Raw genomic sequence first — 18518 nt, 5'->3', positions numbered from 1 at the left:
AAACCTTTTTATCATAAACAGCACCCTTACAGAAACACGCCCGAGCGATTTTTGCAATAACAGTACTTGACCATAGTGAATATGCACTGATACCCATTATACGAGTTTACTTTGGTCAGAACTTACCAGTGGTGGCGGCACTTGTATTGCTGCTTGCTGCTGATACAGGAGGTGTGGAAGTTGCAGTGCTCGATGGAAGGGGTATACCAGCAGAAGATGCAGCCTTAGCTATCGACTCCAAAGCACGCTTTTGCAAGTCTTCTTGTTGCTCCTTTTGTTTTTTCAACCTCATCACAGTCTCCTCAGCCTTCATTCGGCCCGTTTCCAGTTGTTTTTGAATATTCGGGTTCTGATGTATCTGATTTTGCTGATTCTTGTACTGATTCTTTTTCTTGTTAAACTTCTTCCTTTTTCCGAGATTGTATGCTCTTGTGTTGTTGTACTTCGGCTGAACAGCTCGTGTGTAACGCGGCGACCGGGATCGAGACCGTGAGCTGTATGAACGTGACGAGTAACTCGAGTAGCTACTTCGGGAGTATGACCTATACCTACTGTGACTTCTTGAAGTTGACCTGCTATATGACCTCGAGTATGACCTCGAACGAGAAGAAGAGTATGAACGACTTCGACTGCGTGAATATGACCGACTGTAAGATCTTTTTCTCCGCTTGCTATGTCTTTTGCGTCTGTGACTCCTGTGATAGCTACCATCTGTCGAATATGAGTAACTTCTACTGCGAGAACGAGTTCTACTGCGAGAACGAGATTTGCTTTTAGATGGTGATTTAACACCAGCGCCATCAGGCCCAGGATTAGGGTGGGCAATGGGCACAGCCGGTTTCATGTCTGGTAGTGGATTATGTATTTCTATGCTTTGTAGAATACCTCCTGGTTGCATCCTACCAAATGGCATCTGTTTTGACTTGGCTGGTGGTTTCTGAGATAGTGCATCTTGAATTTTTTTCTTAGGCTCAATAGATGGTTGTGTGTCAGATTCATCAGAGAAGCGGTAAGATATAGCACCTTTCCTGCTTGATCCCTCTTCATCGCTGCTTGTGTCCCATTTAGATTTGGTTGATAATTTTCCCGAGTTCTGATTGAAAGCGATTTTAATCCGTTGCTGGCTTGTTTCGTCAACTACACATTCTGGTTGAATTATTTTTGGTTTCTTTACTGCTGCGGAGTTTCCAGGATGCTCATTCAATATCTTCTTTTTGAGATGCTTCAACTTTTTCACTTTCTTTTCAACTTTAACATTCTCTCCATTTGCAATAGAAGAAAAAGATGGCAGAACATCCTTAGCATTGATGTCCACAGCCTTTGTTGTTGCCGCAGTTGAAAGGTGAGTTGACGAGGACGCAGCTGTAGGAACAGCAATATCAGCAACGTGGGACTCCGTTGTTGCCTGCTTTGACTCCCTTGTTTTCTTTTTCTTTAGTTTTGTATTTTCAGTATTGGCTAGATTGTGCATTTCTCTCTTAGCTGCTTTCTTTTTTTTTGACTTTTTGGATTTAGACTTTCGTTTGCTCGAAGACTTTGAAGCTCTATTGTCGAGATCAATACAGTCAATGATATCATCAAGAAGATCACTGATAATAAAAAGATCTTTGCGATGCTTTTCTTCTTCTTTGTTCAGGTTGATATTGTGAGCATAGAAAGATGGCTCGCAACTGTAGGACAATGAAGGTCTAGTGCCTGTGTACTTAATCGAGTTGGAAGGCCAATTCAGCTTAGTCAATCCGTCGATACTTGTAACAGTAATGCTGCAAAGGATACATAAGTAATTTAGCGCCTAGCAGACTTAAGATAGCACATAAGTTCAATAAATTAATTCCACACCTTAGCATATGTGGAGAAAGGGAAGGTTGGCGAGCTAAAGAAAACAAACCAGTTCAAATACTACAATACAATTTGGAAATGGCCAGGATATACACTTAATGAAACACAATCATTGGTAAAAGACAGGCACCAAATAAGTTGCTGCTCAGTGACCATTCATCAACGAATAGTATGCAAGCACAAAATGTATTATAAAACATTATTATCAAACAAGAATGCTGTCAACTACACCAATGCAGTATCTTATAAGGGTTTACTTACTCAGGATATGAAACGTCTGTAAATACATATCACATCAAAGTCAGTGTGAGAGATGAGAGAGATGTGACTATTAAGCAAAACTCTATCCAATCAAATATTTTTGTTCAGCTATTGAACAACAAATACACCACTGCTCATCTGCTCACTGCACTGACCGATTATCTAACGAACACAACTGCTCACAGTAATCAATAGTAGTAGTAATAATAATAATGACATAGCAATTGACTTTCAACTTTTTAATAGAAAAAACGAACGGATCCGCAAAAAGCAATAAATGCATTTAGTACAAAAACAATAGGCAAGTAAATAGCCACTCACCATGCGCTGGCTTCCTTCAAATGTCGATCTCCTTTTTTTATATTTTCACTCTAAAAATAACATAATGCAAACAGTGAGCCTTATTGTCTGTACTTAGATAGAAATAATTCAAAAGCTTCCATAGCTGATAGCATCACAAATACCAAGTATAAGTCGATTTTAATAGTGAAATAATGAAATAATAATCTGTTCAAAATCTATTTGATTTAGAAATAATTCATAATAGCACATTAATTGGGGATATGGGTCACGATCTCAGTAAGCGTAGTTAGGTTGCATACATTATAACAATGTAATAGCGATAAGCAGTTAGTACACTCGACGCCCCATGCATTTGTTGTTTTTAAGTTTACTTATTTAAGCCAATCAAGTATGCTCTTTCAAGATCTGAACTAGGTTTAGTTGATGCTATGCAAACCAGAAGTAATACAAAATGACATTGCTCGAGTCAAATAGTCAGTTTTTTTTCACTGGCTCAATTGATAATAATACTCTATCTACATATAAATCTCAGTGTTTGTCTTTTTGTTAAACCCTGTGTCCAGTTGAAGCAATTAAAATCTAGCATTGAAAAACCTACATGACACTGAATTTGATCTCAGGACTTCTACCTAGATCTAGGTGGCGGGCGAACTTAACCATTAAGCTATACAGGTTGTGCATTAGGCAAATAGTCACCACATTGGTTAAGTTTACTTAGTTTTAATAGCTGGGGTTAAGCAAGCCCAAAAAGCGGGTACTGTTTCAGTAAAGATTTTGGCGAAGATCTAGCTTTCCATGTAAATTACTCAAATTCATTAGGTAACTGTTCTATTACCAGTGCAACGCCGGGCACTCGGCTAGTAAAGATACTTTCAAAGAATACTTTGGTACTATAACAGAAGCAGAAGAAAAAAATTTAAATGTATATAATTTCCGAAATGATTGATGCCGAAGATGATTATGAAGAAATAATTGCAAGACTGGAAGAGGAAGCCGTTAAGAGTCGAGATTGATAATATAAGTGGACATATAAGAATTAGAACTTTGTAATTCCAAATACTGAAGTTTGCCAGTTTAAACCTAGCTTTTTTATTGAGGTGTAACTATTGATTTCATTTGCATCAGACGGTATGAAAAACTATAAATTATCGCAATTGGGATTCTACTTGTGAGATGTTAAGTTTTGATACATTAGAAAATTTCTTGCTAGTACAATAACAAATTACTTTGAATCTATTCTATCATTTTATTTATTTTCCAACATTCAATTGCATATATATATATATATATACACACGTATATATATATACTAGGGTAATAAAACTCTTTGAACAAAAAACTTATTTTTAGTCAACATATAACAAGTTACCATTCTATTCTAACTTCATATCATCAGAAAAGTGTTTTGTGCAGTTCAAATAAACTAAGAGAAAAAATATAACAACCGTTAAGGTTTTCAAACTTTGTCAAACAACTGTAACTTTCAAACTTCATATTATTAGGAAAATGTTTTGTGCAAGTCAAATAAATTAAGCGTGAACAGGTTGAATTAATAATAAAAATTCGTTGCATAGAAGTGCGTGTGTGTGTATATAAAAAAGGTAACTGTTCCAGGTGAAGATACCCATCAAAACTTAGAATATGATGATACTGGTACCGCTTGATACTGGTACAAATGTAAAAATGAGATATTGGGCTGGCTTTGTCTAGCTGAACGTAGAGAGAATGTAGAGGCTATTCCTACTCGAAATATTAGCAATGTCCGCGTGAAAGTATTGGCCTTTATCGACATACCATTTGAACCTTACGAAAAACCAGATATAGAAGTCCATGAAAACCGAAAATCAGAAGTTCACGAAAAAAGCAGTGTTTTAGAAAATTTCAATTAATAACTAAATGACACTACAGCTTTATAGAGTGAAATTCTATGAAACTCTATCGTGTTTCGCTCCATCGTGTTTCGCCCCATCGTGTTTCGCCCCATCGTGTTTCGCCCCATCGTGTTTCGCGCTATCGTGTTTCGCGCTATCGTGTTTCGCTCTATCGTGTTTCGCTCTATCGTGTTTCGCTCTATCGTGTTTCGCTCTATCGTGTTTCGCTCTATCGTGTTTCGCTCTATCGTGTTTCGCTCTATCGTGTTTCGCTCTATCGTGTTTCGCTCTATCGTGTTTCGCTCTATCGTGTTTCGCTCTATCGTGTTTCGCTCTATCGTGTTTCGCTCTATCGTGTTTCGCTCTATCGTGTTTCGCTCTATCGTGTTTCGCTCTATCGTGTTTCGCTCTATCGTGTTTCGCTCTATCGTGTTTCGCTCTATCGTGTTTCGCTCTATCGTGTTTCGCTCTATCGTGTTTCGCTCTATCGTGTTCCGCTCACGATAGAGTGAAACTCTATTGCGTTTCATAGGGTTAATAGAGTTTTAATTATTACATTACTTAGCACAGAAAATCGGAGAAACGGGTGTAAAAAATATAAAGGGTTTGTATCGAAAGAGACTATGTGGACTGGTGGTTAGACAGTTGGATTGCCAACCTGTAGTTACAATAGTCGCGAGTTCAAATCCAACAGAATGTGAGAATTTAATAGCTATAACCAAACAGATGAAGACAGACAACAAACTTTGAGAAATATATATATTTCTCAAAGTTTGTTGTCACTCTGTTAGTCCTTTGGTATGTCCAGCTATGTCCCGTAGGGAAAGGCTGTTTGCTCACACTTGTTTGTGCCCAACACTATGCACTCATGGTCATACCATACTTGAGAAAATAACATATATACCGGAAAAACCTTCAACTGAACGCCACATTCATTTGACCGCCAACTTTATTTGATCGCCATGTGAGAGAATGGTTGAAAAATAGAGTGAACACCACTTTGACAATCTTTACAAACCTATAATATCAATTGATCAGTAGAAAAATGTCCACAAAATCGAATTAATAATGAATCGTTTACATCAATAACAATTAATTCTCTCATTGTCCAACTCAAAGCAGCTATCTGAGCAAATGATGCAAATATTTTTGTTTTAAAAACGTAAATTTCCGTTTCTGCATGTAATATAAGTATGGTTTGTTTATGTCACTTGTTCATGAATATATATATTTGTAGCATTTTGCATTTTATTGATCATCATTATATACTTTATAAATTTGTAGCATATTATTTAATAGCATCCTTGCGGTTATCTTAATACGGCTTACAATGGATCGACACTCATAACTCTTCTTATCTATATATTTCTCAAAGTTTGTCGTCTGTTTGGATATCTGTCTGTCCAGCAATAGCTCGTAAAATCTTAGATTTAAAATCTCGAATCCTGCTGGATTTGAACTCATAATTAAGGCAGCCGCAGGTTTGCAATCCCATTGTTTAACCACCAGACCCCAGAGACTCCTACGATTCAAAGTACAGTGAAACATGGATAACTCGCCCTCGGATATAGCGAACACATGGTTAACTCGACTGGATTTGCTTGGTCCGTTCCCACGCAATAATAAATGGCTCTATATAACTCGAACTCAACACTGTTAATTCGAACTGTTTTTTGCCCAACGGCTACCGAAACGGTTGCTATCGCTTTAGAAAATCACTTTATTCCAAGCCATACAGGTAAACCTCAACCTTTCGTAATTCATAAGCGTCGTTACTACCTCCATCGGCAAAATATTTTTGTCAACGACTGTTCTAAAGGTTTGGTGAAATTTGATTTATACTGTTATACGATGAATAGCACGGGCTAGCCGGGTCACAGGCGCAAGGATTTTCGCCACGCACATACAAAACAAAAACAGCATGTTGTTTTTGTTTTGTATTTGCGTGGCGAAAATTCTTGAGTGCGTGACCCGGCTAGCCCGTGATGAATAGTTTTCTGACGTGGATTCCGTGTTGAATCAACGTCGGAATGTTGAAAACGTTTTAAAAATTGTGGTAATCAAACGTATACGTTGCCTTAGCTAAAAAAAACTATTCATCGTTTGACCTAAACACAGAATACGTGTGTACATTCAATAAGTATCCATTCAAAAAACGTTAGTGATATACAATGTACCGCAAAACCTCGTAAATCTTTTAATTGAACTGCCTCGGAGTGTTGCTCTTAACGAATGCCAGGTAAAGTAAGTTAATCTTTGCATAAACTTCAAGAAAAATCGGCAAAATTGATCGTGGGTAAAACGCTCAAAAGAAAAAGATGTCTTTTCTTTTGAGCATTTCAGCAACGATCAAGTTTTGCCAATGTCAATCTAAAAAACGTCCTGGCAATAACATCACCTCAAACAACAAACCAATCTCAAGTGATAAAGAAATCTCTATACTTTTTGATAAAAACGTTTTAAACTTTACATTAGAAGCATTTAATTTGAAACAAGCCATTTGTGCTTTTGATTTATATTATAGTTTGTATATGTTCATGTATCTACTAATAAATAAGTAAATACATGGACTTGTGACAGTGCTCTGATAACTTGAACGTTCTGATAGTTCGAACACTTTTGCTCGGTCCCTTGAAGTTTGAGTTATCCGAGTTTAACTGTACTTACTTTGAACCTTGAATTCATACTTTATCCACCTTTTTCTACGGTATTATATGCTAAATGACGTAATAATTGAAACTCTATGAAACGCAATGGAGTTTCGAGATATTCATTTAAGGTATGAAACACGGTGCTTTTTCGCCAACTTCTACTTCTGCTTTATCGTATGGTTCAATTGCTAAATCGCGGTCAGGAATATCGAGTAGGAATAGCCTCTACATTCTCTCTCCATTCGGTCAGACAAAGATAGTCCGATATCTCATTTTACATTTGTACCAGTATCGTCGTATTCAAAGTTTTGATGGATAGCTTCTGCTGGAACAGTGACCACACACACACAGACACACTTTTTCTACACACACACTTCTATGCAAAAATCGTTATTATTAATTCAGCATATTCACATTTTCTATTTTGATTTCGCAGTTCGTATTAATTGTACCTTTATTAAATCAGCTTTTATTGTAACCTTAGAAAACCGGCCTAATTTAGCTATTACTTGCTAATTGTTTCACATTTACATTTAAACACTTTCATATTTGTTTTATTTTATTTATTAATTTATTTGACCTGCACAAATAATTTCCTTCTTGATATGAAGTTTAAAAGTTACAGCTATTCGACAAAGATTGAAAACCTATACCGTTGTTTTATTTTTTCTCCTAATTTATTTAAACAACACAAAAAACTTTTTTCTCATGATAGGAAGTTGGAAAGTTAGAACGGCAGCTGTTATTCTCTGTTGAATAAAAATTAATTTTCTATGCAAAGACTTTTATTACCCGGTCAACGCCGGACATTCACCAGTGTTAAAGTACATAAACGGCAACAAACAAAACAACCTTAGGTTTTAATTCAACTTCTGAACTACCAACATGGTTTTACACTAAAATCAACAGCTATAAATGCGAGGTTTTATAAAAATGCATCTTGATTGATTGTTTTCAGTGTAGTTGGATAGGGTTCAGTGATGATTTCTTTATGAAAACTGATAGTGTAAAATGATAGTGTAAAATCTTGTTTCGAATTCTTTTCGCAAATAACAGACCCATGTCAAGCATAATTCTGTGTTGTACTTTACTACGACTGTAGTGCCTAGAAAACTTAAGGAAGTCTTTAGATAAACAAATGGACCGTTTGAAATACGAAGAAAATCTCAGGAGTGAGTATCCTAAATAAAATCTCTAGTTGAACGCTAAGGCACTCTATTTTTCAACCTTCCCTATAATAGTGGCATTTCACTACAGGTGGCAATCAAGTACAGAGTGGTGCTGTATTTTTCGAATAGCTCGTCAGAACTGGAAAGATAAATTTAACTGCTTTACAAGTGAAGCGACTCTGATGTCCCCTATATTTTGCATTCTCATTCGAGTGGATCGACATTAATGCTGTCGGCCTCAGCATTTTTGCTAAACTGTTTTTGCATATACAGTGAAACTCGGCTAACTCGACCTTCACGGGACCGAGAGAAAGTGTTCGAGTTATCAGAGCGTTCAAGTTATGAGAACACTGTGACAAGTGCATGTATTATTGTATTTATCAGTACAAACTATATATAAATCAAAAGATTTGAATGCTTGTTGCAAGTCAAGGGACCTCTCATGTAATATTTTAACAATTTTTATCAGAAAGTATAAATATTGTCCTTTTATTACTTGAGATTCGTTTGTTTGTTTTAGGTGATATGACTGCCAGGATGTTGAGATTAAAATAGGCAAAACTTGATCGCGGTTGAAACTCTCAGAACAAAAAGACATTTTTCTTTTGAGCGTTTTAACAAAAACCAGTTTTGCCGATTTTTCTGAAAGTTTATCTGAAGGTTACCTTGCTTCTCCTTGTTTGCGTAGGGCTATCCCCAAACGGATGTTAGGTAAAATTTGATTTTTTGCAAACCTTTAGAGAAGTCGTTAACGAAAATATTTTGCCGATGGTGGTAATAATGATGCCTAAGAACTACTAAACGTTTATATCTATGGCTTGGAATAAAGTGATATTCTAAAGCGATAACAACCGTCTCCGTTAGCCAAAAAAACTGTTCGAGTTAACCAAGTACAGGTCGAGTTATCTAAAGCAATTTATCATTGCGTGGGAACGGACCAAACAAATCCGTTCGAGTTAACCATGTGTTCGAGATATCCGAGTTTCACTGTATGTCACAGTATCAGACCAAGTTAAACGAAGACCTACGTTGATTATAAAATATTAGAGAGATACAGTTATTAATTATTTCAATGGCATCTCGCTTTCCAGGTTTTGAAGAAAAATCTGTAAAGCTTTGGAGCTAGAAAACGGACATTTTCAAGTTTTAAAGAAGTTTTTAACGTTCCAAAGTTAGAATATGCCATAACAATGGCTGCTATTACATCGTATGGTGTTCCTGAAGAGTATTCTCTTCGTTCACATCGTCCACATTATGGACGAATCTGAAACAAGGGATATGATTTAGACCATAGTGAATTTGAATCAGATTGTAGTTCTGATAATTGTGACAATCGATCTTCTCAACTACACCGTCACTAAAATCTTGGCAACCACTACAGCAACAACAAAATAATTGCTTGTTATTGACGTCACTGAGTCCTTGTTAGCACCATTTTGTGGACACTTTTACTGATCACTTTCGATTATGGGTTCGTAAAGAATGTAAAGATGGCTTTCAATTAAAAAGCGGCGCTCTACTTTTTCAACCCTTTTTCTATAGTGACATTCTAGAAGAGGTGGCATTCAATTAAAAGCGGCGTTTAAATAGAGGTTTTACCATAACTATCAATGTTTTACTCTATAAGCATCACCTAGCTCCATGATAAAAAGTAACAATAATTAGTAATAATAATATAATAGTTTTATTTTTATGTCAGAAGCTAAAAAGCAAACATTTTTCGTTGTGTGGGGGCTCACACATTAACATGCCAGTACATACAGGTAAGTGGTGCGAGCTTGCTGGTGTCTCAGATTTGCTTGACAATCCTTCATCGCGTCTGTGGCGTTCAGACCTTTCTCCACTACGTTCATCGCCTACAAAAGAGAGTTGCAAGACCTGAAATCTTACAATGACCAAGAGTTTTGTTTTACAACCGACTGAAGCCGCCTGTTAGCTTACTACAGTTATATTATGTTACCAGTATCTTCTTTTGAGACGAACCTAAAATGAAAGAAATTATGAAATTGAGAACACCATATAGTAGAGCTTGTGCCATCGACCATTGTACTCGAACATAGATTATCTGAATCACCGCAAGACAACTGCCAATAATGCGCAATGCATCTTGTGGGTTTGAATGAAGTATCACGGTCTGTTCAGCGAAGAGAACTCACAATACCTAGGTAAACAAACTAAAAGCCATGCATAAACACACAGAAGTAAATTAGTGAAAAAGAAATCACTACAGGTCAACAAGGATTAAATTCTGTGGTTGTGCATAGCAGTATACCCATTGGATAAAGAGAGTGATAGCATGATTTTGACTGCAAAAGCGTGAGAGATGTTATGAATAATAGACGGTACTAATGCTAGTGGATGGGGAGTGTGCTAATTAGAAGTTAGTTTGCCTTAGTAACATAGGAAAGAGACCAAGCACCACTGCAACTAAGGATACAAATTGGAGATAACAGCTAATTGCAAACCTAGCGGTTAGACCAGCTTCATACCAGCTAGCCCATTGCAAAACACCACATAGCATGATAACAGTAAGTATGCGAAATGTAGCGAGGCAGATTCTAATGTTTACCAACTCAGTACAGCGATAACACTGATTCAGTGCTGATCCGGAGCCATCCATTGAACCTTTGACAAATCAACATGTCTTGAAGGCAACAATGCAATGCACAAAATGACAATAAGTTTAAAAAGTATACTGTAGTTAGATAAATTATAACGGAACAGTAAGTTCAGGCTTAGAGAAAACGCACAGCCATTTTGTAACACAGTACGACAAGCAATCACCTGCAGAAACATTACCAAAATGCTAGAAATGGTGGTTAGACAACTGTCCAAATTTTTTTGGAAATGTTACCTATTATCGTCCACCCTGACGAACAGACTGGAACAGTACAAAGGACACTATGACCAGGAAGAAAATCCTGTGTCAATGAGCAAAACCATATTTATTCAGCTCTACTTTGGTTGTAGGCCAATGCAAAGAACTGATAAAGCTGGGTGCATGACAAAGAAGATGCAAAGCGACGAGAGAAAACCCTCACGCTGCTATCTACATTTCACAGCATGCAAACAAGTGACACATCGACAAACAAGATGGTGGAATGTTAAAGAAGCTGGGGATGCTCAAACAGTTCTATCGACCTATTACTGAGTTCTTCAGGCCACCAAAAATAATATTGATCAGCTCACATATTTCAGTACTAGCAAATCAAGCACAAAAATTGTAGAAAATTTGAATTGAAAGATTGAGCAGAATTACAGGTCTAAATTAAACCCAAGCCCAAGCTGGTGATAAGAGCAATGCACATAGCGCATACATAAGGAACAACGCCTTAATAAGATAACCATAATTAAGTATTTGCAATAAGCAGCGGAGAGTAGAATATATTTACATTTACTTTGATAGTTCGACACAATCTTTACATATCACACACCCATATTTTACCTTGTTCTTGTAATGTTCTATCGCTGATAGAAACATTACGCCAAGTTTCCTAACAGAACAAGAAAGAAAAATTGTCAAAAACTAAGGCCAATTGCAAGAAGGAACTATAAATATTAGCTCAAATAGTGAGAGGACAGCATAGCTCCAGACCAATGATGAATAAAGCTTACGAATTATCTTAAAGCTATTAACATGAAATAAGGATGAATAGCAAGAGACAAGACATTCAGAGAAATGGTGTAGGGAAGGGTAGCCAGCACATGAAGTCGTGAACACTACATAAGTTGAGCAATCAATACAACATGAGAATATTGCGATCATCATGCATGCCAAGGCTCAAGATAACTAGTTCTACAAAATAACCTGTCAGATTTTAAAAGATGTCTGATAATCATTTTCAGCAGCATGATCATTACTGAAATAACAACTCCATCATTTTCACATGGCAACAGTTCTATACCGTTATAGCGCCTCCAAATCTGAACTTTTCGTAGCTACTAGCATTTGGATAGGCGGACAATATATCTGAGAAAATGAAAATTTATTACAATGATGGCATGCATGATGATTGAACATTTTAATATGACGCGGACAGCGCATTTTAAATGTGGAGAGTTCATGCGCAGTGCAGCCTGATCGCTCATCATTCAGTGGAAATAAAAGCCTATCATCAACTGCCTAAAAAGCTGTCACAAAAAGTGACCATGTTAGCGATGTCAACAAAAACTTACATAACGCTTCTATAACAGCATCTATAAAATAACCAATTAGTGGCATGAAAATACAGTAAATGCCAGTGACACCATAAGATATTATCTAAGTGGAACATTCACTAAGCTTCAAACAACTTAGGCCAGGGGTGCTCAATAATTATTAATCATGGTCTACCATTCAATTGTAATCATGAGATTAAATCGCCTAGAGACTCATTCAGTCAAACTAACACTCCTGTTTAACAATAGCTTCGTGAACTTTTCAATTTTTTTTTAATACACAATGAATTTAAAATGTGCTATAAACCATCAAGGAATGCTGATAAGACCTTCAAGATCGACTTAAAACACATGTAAGGTATGAGAACAGTATTGTGGTAGTATCAAAAAAAAAATGAACAGCCACATCTTATAATTTTCACTTAACTGCCATTAGATTATAACAAACAACTCAATAAAGCGAGTTTCACAGTGTTTGAAAACTAATTTTTCTTCATTTACAACAAAATTGAAAATCTTTTTGTAAACCGTTAACAAACTGAACAAATGAACTTTTGCTTCAATATCAAACACTCAGTTCCTTTTGTAGTTATGTTCATCAAGGCATATGTTCTTGCCTTGCAGTAAAAGGCAAGAAAGTTTTTTGCACGATAATGAAATAAGTTTGGTAACCTATTGGTATACTATTTAGCTTTGTTGCTGGTAAATTAGTTTTTTTAAAGATTTTATCAATATGTTCAAAAGCTACAGCATAAAGTTTAGGCAGCGTGTAGCTGTGATTCGTGTGTTATTCAATTTGAAAAGTTAAGCTTAACGCATACATAATTCAGATGGAAGGGAGATGATTGGTATTTGGTAAGTTTGATCCACTAATTTTCCACAGCTATGTATATACAGTAGCCTAGGCATACCATGGTTGGGAGCATCTGCTCATCTCATGCTTGACCAATACTTAGAATTAAATTAATTGTACACTAGGCATGGACGAAGCATTCCATCTGTATGTAGCTAGATCTTATACTCAAGAATTTGCTGTTAAATGAAACTTTCTGTTACTGCAACCTTCAATTCACTATCTCGCATTTTTCACAGTATTATTAGATTACCAACTTTCAAAACACGTGCTTTCAACTCACGTGATATTTCTTGATTTCTGTCTGTTCATTTTTATGCCATGTAATGAAAAACATAATTTTGATGATTATAATGCCAATAAAAAGTTTAAATACAGTTAAAGTACATACATACAAAATGAAATATAAAATACACATGACTGGTGGTACAATCAGTGTTGAGCTGTCTTCTGTGCTACATATATACAGCAAAATATATATTGTACATATCAAAAAGGCTATAGAATCATGAATATTTCGCACCATACTGATTGGGTTATTTTACTTTAGTTTGCATATTTAAGAGAGGGCACCCCTGCCTTAGGCGACACCTGATTCACGACTGTTCTAATAAAAATATTGGCACAATAACACTGAGAGAAAACAGATATCCCATAGATAAGCCTTAAATATCAAATTGTTAAATAATATAGTGAACATATGGCATTCAGGTAAGTGGAAGCTGAGATTGAAGGATACATATGTTGTGGGAAGAGCATTAGGTGAACATCTAGTAAAAATCATATACAAAGTGACACGCCTAAGGGTGCAAACACTAGCCTCGCAAGTGCATTTTCGGTGGTTTGGGTTTGCATGCTGGAACCTAGAACTTGCGACATACCTGGGCAAACCCACTAGCCATTCAGTTGAGATAGACAAGAAAGCTGTCAGATGCCGGAAGTCATAGTTATGTAAAGAACTCGAAAACAGAAAATACTGAACCATACAAGAGCGAGCAGGCTTTGGAAGAATGGGTAACAAAGTTGTGCTATAAAGTTCCTTCTTGAGTACCAAGCACAAACGAGGAGTCTGACACATTGAATTTAGATGTTTGCAACCAGCTGATTAAGCAACCATTATCAATCCCGCCGATTCTTTCGCAAGCAAAGGCTGATACCATGCAAAAACAGCAATGATCAAAAATGCTGACCCTGAAGGAAAAGCGCATCGTGTAGCACATTATAAATTCACATGAACATCCACCTAGACTCCACCCAAGAGCCTTCAGTTACTAAGAAAATTGGCCAGCTAAACATCAACAAGCTAAATTGCTTATCAAAATTTCCTTGAATTATGCTAACAGAATTCATTGCATTTTCAAACAACATGTCTTTTATAGCGCCTATGGCATGTTCACGTTTTAATTGGTAGAATCACTAAAATCAATATGGTAAAACCCCAGGCAAATTTATGACAATTCCGATCTTCACATACACAAAAGTGCACAGACTTTGACAGACACTAAGCTTCATTGAGCAAGCTATGGCAATAAGCGCATGTATATTTATTAGAGTGACATAGAAGCTTTCAGCACCACTGAACTAGTTAGTTTGCACGATGCACATGGTGTTTTAATGGCATATTCAGGTAAACGTGAAGCACCCAAACCATAGAGGAGATTAGTGGCTTCCATAGAGTTGCATACCAGTGTGACTCTATGGTGGAGAGAGAGACACCCATTCAGTACCCAGACTAGCACGGTGCCAAGAGACAGAACAATCACACAGGTTAATTTGTTAAGCAGGCAGTTGAAACATGAAATTTATAGCAAACAATAAGTTCTGGGTCAACTAGCAATAACCTTTCTTGTGACAAACTCACCACGGATCTGTCAAAAGTCAAACACCATGTTTTAGTTTGGTTACAAATAAACTAAGAGCCACAAAGCTTATTAGATTAATACTACACTTGGTGATCCAAGGCAAATGATAGGGCTCTCATTTACTGCATCAGTTATACTAATATAGAATCACAACACAAAAAAACTTAGCAGCATCGCTAATGAAACTAACGCATAAGATCTCGAAATAACGAATTTACTCTCAATGTTAGAATACAGGTTTATTTGAGAACAAGGGAAATTATTGACATAATAGAACATATGCCTATATCAATATACTGACACCCAGCATTCACAAGAAACGCATAACATGTAATAATAGCCAGCAAAGATGACAGTGGTGAGACAAGAAATAAAAGTGCTAAATAAAGCTAATCTAAAAACCCCCGGATTAAGCAGCTCTAGCCAAACTACTGCAAACAAGCACGAAAACAATGCAGTCTAGTTGCGTGATAGATCAGGTAATGGCATCACGCCAGGGAGTCTACGCTCCCTGCTCCCCGACCAAAGGCAAGAGGAGTGCCTTGCAACGCATTGGAAATGAGGCAAGCGTGGCCACCATTGGCAATGGTCAAGGCGCATGCAATGCAAACACCGGCGTACGAGCGCAAGCAATGCTGATAAGAGCAAGCAACTAAGGGTCAAAATTACTAAAAGTGAAGTTAACATCAGAATAGTGAAGGTTTACTTAGAACCACTTGGGCTGATGTTCTCTATGATACAACTAAATGTCTTTTGTGTGAAAGAACAAAAAGTCATTACGACTTCATTACAAATTTATGCTTTTAAGAAAGCTGCATGATCAGCAAGACCTTCAGTTTTGGAAGAGAGCATTATAGATGATACATAACATGTAGTATATTCAAGTAACAAGTGTTTCTGTTCTCATAAAACTGAATATTCTTCAATGCATGTTGTAAAGCAAGAACAAGTTCTCGAAAAAACTGAAGAAGAAAACAAGCAAGAGTGGCCAAAGTGAAACCTTCACTATTGACTAAGCAGCTGAATAGGCTCGAGTGCAAGTTGACTTTCGATATGCCAACAAATGCTGACTGCATTGTTTTCAGGAGACAAGGGAAAGCAAACAGGGAATTAGTAGCAGTATTCAAGTGTTGTAGAGTTAACAGAATCTGACTCAATCATTTATATGTAAGAACAACATTAAAAACCTTTATATAATCACATCATTTCACTGCATTGTTACAGCAGTGCTTGAGTTCCAGCTATCCCGAGCTATAGAAGTAATATACAAGCAATGAATAAATAAGCACCACAATATCAATGTGTTTCACACTTTATTCTTCAACAATACAGAAGAGTGAAACCAATTATTTGGTCGCACCACATGTTATAAGATGCATAATACAAGGTGTTGAGATGATATGGCAAAAATCAACCAACAACATATCATACAAGAACAACACATGTATGTTAGGATGACTTTAATTAAACCACATATCTTGTGTGATATACGCAAACTGTTACCATAGAATCAATTAGACATTGTATAACCCAAAAGGACACTTACCACGATCGTGTAAGCGCAGCTGCCGCCCCGATGAACTATGTGCTCTAGATTTGTCATCACTAATGACGGATGAGGAGCTTTTCTAAAAATAAAAGCAAGATGAACTTTACTAATACATTATTCACAGACACAAAATAAAACTTACAATAAGAACACATCAACTTTAAAATTATTTTGAGGTAATGATGAAGTTAAACATTAATTTTGAATTGCTACCCTACAGGATGAATTTATTCGCGGAGTTAATTTTGAATTGCTATGTAGCAAAAAGGCAGACGACAAACATTCTTTAAATCTAGTGCATTTTAAAATACAATTACATGTATTATCAAATATTTCAAAACAACAAACCACAGTAGAATCAAATAGGCAAGATCAAGTGACCGAACAGAATCATGTAATTAACATGCCTAAGAGATTATGAAATATGCTGCTGCACAAAATAGAACCATTTTATCATAAAAACAAATTCTTAAACCTGACCGGGATCACTTACTTTATTACCGCTGTTTGGAGGTATCACAATCACAGATTTTATCATTGCATCTGTGTGACCGCAGGAGCATACAAACTTGTCTATGCTCTGTTATCCTCTTTGCACACTAGTTGAACTAGCAAGCTAGATAAAACAAAATCAATAAAGGCAGATTAGTTACTGGCTACACAATTCTAACTCGAGCAAAAATCAATAATGCCAACACTGTTGGAAATGCTATTTCGTACCATGACCAACATTTCACAGAGATTATGGGCTTGCGTCTGAAAAAACTAAACTGAAGACAGGATGAAAAAATGATTTAACACATAACTTATACATCTCCTCTTGCCATATTACTTAGTATCATTTTACCTAACAGTCAATGAGCAGTCAACATTTTGTAGTTGCGACATGAAGTCCTAATTTAAAAACTCATTTCGTCACAAGGCCATCATAAGGCTGAGGCAACCTTACGTAATTGAAAATTCATGTTAAAACTGAACAAACAACAAAATGTGGTGTACTGAGCGAATTGCATTAACTCACATCGTTCACTACGGTAATCCCTAGAAATTATTATTCGTGAATTCTTAAATTTTGAACTAATTTTATGTCATTAATTTGATGTGGTAGGTAACCTCAAATGAAATAAAGAAAGCAAGTTAAAGAGGCTAACAATAAGGCCTACACGTGTACTACACCCACAGCAAACGATGTAATTTTGTACACCCTGTAATATACCATTCAGTGTTATTGGTATATCTGCCACAAGCTTCCCAAATAACAGTTGATTATATAACCAATGATTGCTTGTTCTGTAACTGTAAATAATGTTTAAAAGGTAGTTTAGAACAGTTATAAGACGTTGAAGTCCACATTGGGTGAGCGAATAAATATAGATGGAATAAGTAAAGTTATTCTGACCAGTTGTCAGTGCTTAACCAGATAATCACTCTTCTAAAGTTTAAAATAATGAAACTAATTCCGTCATACCAGCTGATAATACATTAAAAGCAACTAAGATTAACAGGAATGATGGACTAAGAAGGCGACTGCCTAAGCGAAATCCAAACCCAGTCTGTTCTAAACACAACAAAACGCAAATATGAGCTACAGATTCATAGAAAAATACAAATGACTAATTGTAAAATTCCTTTAACGCTTGTCGATGACGTGTGAGACAAACTCGTGTACCAAGGCCAAAGTATGGCCCAACTCGAGCGCCTCTACTGTAATGGTTGACGACTGAGCTTCCAATATTTTCAAACTTGAAGCATCAAATTGGTTTTTTAAAAGCAAACAAGTAAGTTTACACAAAAATCAAGCACCTTCAGGTCCAGTAGCGATTGCTTTTACACGTATCTTCAAACAGAAATTATAATGAAATGTATTAAGGAACATCAATAGTACGCGAACTTCTCCACTATGCAATATCGTAAACTATCGCATATTCTCGGTATTTCAAGCTAGTTTGATTGGTTACTTTATTATAACAACAATCTGCAGCAGTATATAAAAAGATCTTTT

At 36.3% G+C, this 18518-nt stretch overlaps 1 protein-coding gene across 2 annotated transcripts in view; it reads right to left on the bottom strand.

Annotated features, from left to right (window-relative positions):
- The window catches only part of LOC137403977 (G patch domain-containing protein 8-like), a 24283-nt gene extending 5836 nt beyond the window's left edge, over positions 1 to 18447 (bottom strand). The window contains exons 1-6 of one of the 2 annotated variants that reach the window (XM_068090129.1): positions 18320 to 18447; positions 17010 to 17132; positions 16514 to 16595; positions 9856 to 9950; positions 2422 to 2471; positions 127 to 1763 (exon numbers count right to left, since the gene is read on the bottom strand). In XM_068090129.1, coding sequence (XP_067946230.1) covers positions 127 to 1763; positions 2422 to 2471; positions 9856 to 9950; positions 16514 to 16595; positions 17010 to 17054 — 1909 coding nt within the window. In that variant the 5' untranslated portion in view covers positions 17055 to 17132; positions 18320 to 18447. Of the gene's footprint in view, positions 1 to 126; positions 1764 to 2421; positions 2472 to 9855; positions 9951 to 11539; positions 11562 to 16513; positions 16596 to 17009; positions 17133 to 18319 lie in introns of those variants that run through there. The other variant, XM_068090137.1, reaches the window with a different exon arrangement.
- Between the last annotated feature and the right edge of the window lie 71 nt (positions 18448 to 18518).

This window comes from Watersipora subatra, chromosome 1, assembly GCF_963576615.1.
Source record: "Watersipora subatra chromosome 1, tzWatSuba1.1, whole genome shotgun sequence".
NCBI classification, from domain to species: Eukaryota; Metazoa; Bryozoa; class Gymnolaemata; order Cheilostomatida; family Watersiporidae; genus Watersipora; species Watersipora subatra.
Note: the sequence above shows the minus strand (reverse complement) of the source record. Positions and strands in the feature narration are given on the sequence as shown.